Source organism: Calypte anna, chromosome 15 (assembly GCF_003957555.1).
Source record: "Calypte anna isolate BGI_N300 chromosome 15, bCalAnn1_v1.p, whole genome shotgun sequence".
Lineage (NCBI taxonomy): Eukaryota > Metazoa > Chordata > Aves > Apodiformes > Trochilidae > Calypte > Calypte anna.
The window spans coordinates 9,760,484-9,767,895 of record NC_044261.1 but is presented as its reverse complement, the minus strand read 5'-3'; the positions used below and the strand labels follow the sequence as shown (position 1 = coordinate 9,767,895).

Genomic DNA, 7,412 nt, shown 5'->3' with positions numbered 1-7,412 from the left:
AAAGGCTGGGGGAGCGCCGAGGGCCCGCAGGCACTCTCGTCAGACAGCCCTGCGGGGGAGGCTGTCGCCGGGAGCAGCGGCGGCGGGACGTGGTGCGCGCCATGTGCTGGGCGCGGGGCACCGGGCGGCAGCGGGGAGGGGACCGGGATCCCGGGATCAGGGCAGCGCCACGGCGGGCAGGGGACGCGTTGCTGCGTCGGCGCAGACCCGCGAGTGCGGGGAAGGCGCGGGGTGAAAGGAGGGCGGGAAGCGGCGGTGCGAGCACGGCCGCCTCAGCGCTTCGGTGCGAGCCTGGCGATAGCTGGCGGCGCGGTTGCCGGGTGCGTTATCGTGTGTCTCGGGATCACCCCCTGCTCCGGGAGACGGAGTCATTTAGGGATTAGGGAAAGTTTCCCCGTCAGCTCCCGCCCGCAGCCGAGCGCCTTCGTGTTCCCGCCGTGAGCGGCCCGTCCCCGGCGGAGGGTGCGGGGCGGCCTGGCGGGGCCCGGTGCTCTGCCCGGGCTGAGCTCAGCTGGAAGCAGCGGTGTGAGGTACCGGCGGGAGGATCCGTGTAAAATCCCAGCGCCCCACGCACACCGGCCTGTCAGGCTGGGTGTATTTTAAGGCACTTCTATCAGTTTTCTGTCAAAAGTGAAACTCGGCGTTCCCGAAGGCAGCGGGAGGTGAATCGGTGTAGTAAGCTGAGTTTATTCAGAGGCACTTGACAGATCTATTGGTTATTGCTCATAAGGAGTGGGTATTGCTTCCAACATCAGCTTAGGGAGTTTACTCAGCCGATTGCTGATCCATTAGCCCACGGAGCTGTTGGGGAGTGGTGTCCCCACATCCCTGATGCCACAAATGCTGCAGAGTCCCTCCTGGCTTTCCAGAGTCCCTGGGCAGAGGGGTCTGCATCAGAGTAAGGAAGTGCTTGCGGGGTCTGGTGAAAACAAGTTTCTTCTTTTTTCTCTCAGCTGTCAAAGTGCTGTGTTGCAAATATAACAGCATCGTTTTTATTGGGTTTCTCCTAGAGGGTTTGCTTTTAACACGCAGACACTCGATATCCATCAGTGGGCCAGGAGCCTCTTGCCAGGTGTTTGATGCTGTAGGCACCAGAGCTTTGTGAGGGCTGAGCAGTGAGTTTCCCTGCAGCTTTCCTGCACCTCGCTGGTTTGAGCTGTAATAGGGTTTTTTGGGGTTGGTTTTTTTCCAGTTCCTAAGGCTCGTTCTTTGTGGTCAGTGGCTGCCCGCAACATGAAAGCCCAGAAACGGCAAAATACTGTTTGTCTTCCATTGCCAGAGCAGCGTGAGCAGCTGTTCAGTGCCTCGGCCCGCTGAGCCTCGCTGCAGCCTTGGATCGGGTCAGCGCAGCCCGGTACCGGCGCAGCGGGACCCAGATCAGCGCAGCCTGCGGGCTCACCCCTCCCCGCCGCTAGGGGGCGCTCTGACACCTCCCTGCCCTGGCGGGCGGGGCTTGTCCCTCTCCACACCTCCTGAGGGCGGGCGGGGAGCGGAGCAGAGCGGGCGGTGCCGCGTCCCTCAGGGCACCGGCGGCTTCGGGACTCTGCGCTGCCCGTCTCCGCCCCGCTCGTCTCTCGGAGGCGGCTTACGAGGGTAACCGTGGCCGTTCAGGTGTTTGCGAGAACGGGGACGTCTCGGCTCCGCAGCAGGGCCCCTGGGCTCCTGGAGCTGCCCGCCAGCTCCTCTGCGGCGCTGCGGGGCCGCCCGGAGCCTCCCGAGGGGCCGGTGCCCCGTCCCCCCGTTCCCCCGTTCCTCCCTCAGCCGTTACCGTGCCGGGAGCCGGCGGTCGGGGGTGCTGGCATCTGTTGGTGGGTGGCTGCCGGGGCCTCTTGGGGGCTCACGGCCGAGGTTGGGAGCAGCATCGTGCGGCTCCATAAACACAAGAAGTGTTCGAGTTTTATGCCCAAAGGGGTTTCGTGCAGGCAAACTCAGATTGCAGTCATTTTGGTGTTTTGGTTTGGTTTTTTTTCCCCCCAGTTATTATTAAGTATTCACATGTCCTAGACTTTAATCCATTTTTTTTACATCTTCTCGCCGAGGTGTTTTTTTGTCTGCTTTGTGTAACGTTACCATTGCACATGGCCAGACCAGTTCTATCTTAGGAGCAGATTAGGTGGCTGTAAAGGGAAATGAATGAAATAGGTACATACAGGAAATTGTGCTGAAAATTATTTTGCATAAATGTAAAAGTACCTGAAACTTTTCTTTAAAAAGTGCATACAGTTGTCTTAACATTTTGATCTGAGCAGAATTCCTTTGCTGGACAGGGCCCACCTCTTTCAGAAAAGAATATTTTATAGGAGAACGAGAATTTATCTCACACAAAATATGGGTTGTTTTCTTTCTTTAGCTTTGTTCAGATCTTTGAAGCTTGCTGGAACAAGCCAAAAACACTTTGTCGTAGGAGATTTGTTTTTTTTTTTTAGAAGGGGGTGGGGGAGTGGATTTTGTGTTTTGTGTTCTTAATCACCAATGATTTGTTGTTGCTACTGTGAGCAGTTACTTAGTTCAGTTTCTGACAGTTACTACGACCTGTTGTTCACATTTTTATTGTGGCTGCAGCTGCTTTTCTTAGCTCAGTTCAGGTCATTACTAGGGTGAGATTTCAGACTCCCCTCCTCTGTTGCCTGCTCTGGAGTTCAAGAATATGTTTGGGGTTCTAATGTGCAAATTTTCAGGGTGGTGGCAGTATTTGTTTTGGGAGAGAAGCTTCAATACAACTGGTTCAGCGAGTTCTATCTGGCTAGATTTATTTATAATTTTTGTTTTCTGAAAGCTATTGAGACAAAATAATTAGAATTCATAAAAGCATATTGTTTCTTGAGTTTAGGACTACATGTGAAAGTAAACCATGATGGAAAAACATGCCTAATTTTGCTTTTCAGTGATGAATATGTAAGAACAGGATGGGATTTTTATTTTGTGACGAAGAAATACAGCTAAACTCTGAGCAAAACTACAGAGGTGTTCTTTGCAAAAGAACTGTGTATATATGTGTATTTCATATTAAAATGGGAATTTATTCTTTCACTTCCCTTGACTCCAAGAGAATTTTTTGGCAATGGACAGAATACCTTGGAATGCTTGATAACAAAAGGCAGAAAAACACATTCACATTGTTTCTGTAAAGGCATCCAGTATGCACACACATAGGAGGCAAAGCACAATGTATTTTAGTTGTTTTTTCCTTTGAAGTTCAGAGGAAAAAGAAATTGTGTCATGACTGTGCTGAAATGTGTCTTGCTGGAACTTGAAAATTCCAGATAGTTAAAAATGCCCAATAAGGGCACAAAAAATGTGTTTTAACATTTTGTAGCTGCCAACTTCAAAATGTGGTTGTATGTCTTTGTTATAAATTGATTTATTGAAATAGTGATGATTCTTTGCAATTAATGTAGCTTACACAAAATATTTCTTCTTTCAAGTTGGAAATCCCTGGAGTTGCACGAAGTCCAACAACTTCCTAGGCATAAAATGCATGCAACTGGGCAATCTGTTACTCCCCAGTCTGCCAGAGAAGTTGGGTATACGTGGAATCAAAGAAGAAGATTGAAAGAATTCCAAGCCAGGTGATAAGTACAAAGCATAATTTTCACAGAATGGAGGAGAGGAGTCAGTCCTAAAGACATCTGGTTTTGGTAGCACCAGTGCAGACCAAGGCAAAGCTTCTTTTTCCTGGCTGTGCCAGACAGTTCTGAAGATGTCTTACATTATCTTGAGGACATGCACTGGCACAGTCAGGTTTTGTAGATTTTTTATTTTCCAATGTAAAAATTAAAAAATGCTATTTAAGGGTACATTTCCATAGGGGCTGCCAGGTGTAATGATTTAGACTTGCCCTGCTCTTCTGTTTCTTCTGTTTGATTAAGGAATTGTGACACAAGTGAGACATAATTATTTAGAGATTAAAAACCTAATATTTGTTAAACAAGTGAGACTGAGACAGGAACTCAGCCTTGCTGAAAGAAGGAGGCCCTGGTCATGCCTGTGTGCTTTAATTATCTTGTGCTGGCTTTGGTGCTTATTGGGGCCCTCAGTGAGCCAATTAACTCTTAAATCTGTTCTGGAAAAAAAGGTAATAAAAAAAAAGCAGGGAGAAAGGGTGATAGTACCACAAGTACAGATTAGTGAGTTGAGCTGCTACTGGGAGAAGCTTGCAGCAGAACTGCTGCTTGGGGAGGTAGGAAGAATGGAGATCTGGTTTCAGGGGTAAACTAATGCTTGGTTCAAATATTCTGGTAACAAGTCTGACTTAGCTGGTTGACTTCAGGGAAACCAGGGATATCATCACTTCTGAATCAGATAAAAGCTCCCCAGTTAGTCAGCAGCCTGCTCATTAGTATCTCTAGGTGTTAAGTGGGCTGCTTGGAAAACATTTCAGCTGCCTTGGTATCCTAAACAAATCTGTGCCAATTCAAGTCTTGCAATGATGCCTGGGCCTCTATTTATGTTTGGTGGGTTGTCCTGTTAAAGGTACTGTATTTACACGTGGTGTAAATACATTGTACACATGTTGATTTCTGTAAAGCCATACCCTTAGTTTTATTACTGAGGCTAGAGTAATGGTTCCTGTTTTTACTGCTGTCTGGGAATTAACAGAGAGTACAAATACAACTAACCTTGCCTCATATTCCAGATATCTAGCAAGGAAATTCTTCTATTTGTGGGCAAAAAAGACATTTGGACAAATTCTCCCTTCCACAGCCAGGTAGGAAGTGTTCCAGAAGTCAGATTTTATTCTTGTGTTGTTTGTTGCTTGTTTATTTGTTGTTTTGTGTTTTGTTGTTTTAAAATATGGCTTAGTGCTATACCTTTGGGCTAAAGGAGCAGTGCCTGCCAAGAAAATGTTTTGAGATTATTTGAACCTTTCTTTCAATACCTTTCTTGCTCCTCCTTTTTGTTTGTTTTTAACAAAACTTGGCTCAATAAATTCATAGGGATTGCAGTTGCCTTGATGAAACTGAACTGGACAGGCCTATAAATGATGGGGCATGGTTGTGATACCTACTTTAAATGTAGTGATTTCTCCAAGTTATAACTATAGGTAGATCTTCAAAGTTCTGTTCATTTTGCTGTTTGCACTGTTGTTCTCAATGTGTATCTCTTGGTGCCTGTCTGACTTTGAAATACCTGTGGCAGAGGATTCCTTTCTGATAGTGTTCTGTCAGTTACTGAAAATCAGCCCTTCTGTACTCTTTGTTTGGTTTTAATTTGCATGTTCACTCTTGTTTGACCACACCCTTGGGAACTGGAGCAGTTCCCAGTGGCAAGACCTGCATTTGTATTACACTCAGAGGCCCTCAGTTCTCCAGTCTCATTTTACTGGACCAGATGTGTTCTGACTGTCTCTGCCCTAGCTAGTAAGCAGCAGCTGTCCTGTGAACATCATGGTTATTGCTGTCCTGTATACTGAATTTGCACTATTTCGGTTGTGTGTAAATTCAGGAAAATGGCTATTTAATTCTTATAGGAGTGGAAATACATTTTAACAAGTTCATCAAGGAACGTAAGCAATAGTTGCCATTTAGATTTAAGAGTCCCCAGTTCTCCATAGCTTTTATTTGTAAGGTTCTGTTAATGCACCAAGTCCATAAATTAAGGTGAAGCTCATTTCTTTTTTTCTTTTTCCTTTTTTTTTTTTTTCCTAATTCTTTTCTGCTTAAGTCCTTGGAATGATGTAGCAACTTGGCTTGGGGTAGGTAGCTATGAATTACAGGTTGTGAGAGGGTTCATGTGTGTTTGAGGGACCTTTAGGTATTCTGGGCCTAATCCTGTTGTTGTTACAGACATAGCTGTCATCAAAGGTTGTGTGGCTGGGCTTGTGTGCTTTTTATTTATTAGGTAGAATGGTTTTAGTTGATGAGACTTTCCTCTTCATAGGCTGCTGCCCAGGTTGTCTTGACCACATGGAAAAATGTTTGAGAGACTACAAAAAAAAAAAAAGCCTTTAAGTAGTAGATTATTACCATTATTTATATTTAAGTGATCAAAATCCTAGTTCCTTCATGTGGACCCCCCTGAATTTTAATTTTTATTTGTTCACAATTCAGTCAAAATGTAGCATCTCTTCTTACCTTGTCAGGTAAGAGAAGCCTGTGTGTTAATTAAATCTGGGTATAAAAGCAGAGACTCTTCTACTGAGATTGAAAAATTTATGAATCCATTTTGTGTGTGGCTTAGCATCCATTGGAAGGAGAAAGTACTCAGCAGATGAACAGTTTAGTTTTTAGCATAGATGGTGTGCAACTTGCTGAAGGAGTTTGTAAGCCTCTTTAAGTGTTTTGGGGGGAAGATTTTAAGTTTGGGATGACTTAAGATCCAGCATGCTGGTAAGAACACAATGGAAATATCAAAGTGCTAGAGGATCTGAAGTATCTTTGGATTTGTTTCTGTACACAGAATGTTTATGTTAAAATAATAAAGAACAAAATTAGGGAGGAAAATACATATATCATTGTCAACTGTGCTGGCTGGTTGAGTAAAACACAGAATTGAGGATAAAAGATTGGAGTCGTTTGTAGGTCTGTAGTCTGCTGGCACTGATACTTGGCAAGTCAGTCAGCAGTCTTTCCTTCCTTGACTTTATGTGAAATATTTAGTCAGTAACCTGATTGCTTCTTGTCATACTTTGTAGAGTCTTGGAATGCAGTGCCACAGTGGGACAGTGCTGTTTAAATGCTATTAGATGCTGTTAGGCTAACCAGACAAGACTTGAAGATGTAGCATAATCTTCATAAAAACTGATTTGTGGTCAACCTGGAGATATGCTTACCATGTACACATCTTTCAACTGTTTAGATGCTTTTATGACCAGAAGATTCTTCAGAAAACATTTGGACAGTGGAAGGACTTGTGGACTGCTTGTAGAGAAAGGAAGCTCAGCCTCAGAGCAGAGCACCATTACAGGTTTGTGAAATGGCTTCCTGTGTGTCCATAGCAGTATGAGAAATTTTCCTTGAGTTCTGCAGGAGTTGTTAATACCAGTAGGTAAGGAACATTAGCAGTACCTCTAGGACAAGAGTAATGTCTTAATTGTTTATTTTCATATATATTTTCATAGAATCATAGAATTGGCTGGGTTGGAAGGGACCTCAGAGATCATCAAGTCCAACCCTTGAACCACCGACTGTTGCGGTTGCTAGACCATGGCACTGAGTGCCACATCCAGACTCTTTTGAAATATCTCCAGGGATAGAGAATCCACTACTTCCCTGGGCAGCCCATTCCAATGTCTGATCACCCTCTCTGTAAAGAAATTCTTTCTAATATCCAACCTAAACCTCCCCTGGCACAACTTAAGACCCTGCCCTCTTGTCTTGCTGAGAGTTGTCTGGCAAAAGAGACCAACCCCCCCCCCCCCGGCTCCAGACTCCTTTCAGGAAGTTGTAGAGAGTGATGAGGTCTCCCCTGAG

At 45.3% G+C, this 7,412-nt stretch overlaps 1 protein-coding gene across 1 annotated transcript in view; it reads left to right on the top strand.

Annotated features, from left to right (window-relative positions):
- SFI1 (SFI1 centrin binding protein) overlaps positions 1-7,412 on the top strand; it is a 28,231-nt gene that overhangs the window by 869 nt on the left and 19,950 nt on the right. Inside the window, exons 2-5 of the mRNA XM_030460700.1 lie at positions 5-92; positions 3,426-3,569; positions 4,637-4,708; positions 6,799-6,906. Of these exons, the coding sequence (XP_030316560.1) occupies positions 5-92; positions 3,426-3,569; positions 4,637-4,708; positions 6,799-6,906 (412 nt within the window). The remainder of the gene's footprint in view (positions 1-4; positions 93-3,425; positions 3,570-4,636; positions 4,709-6,798; positions 6,907-7,412) is intronic.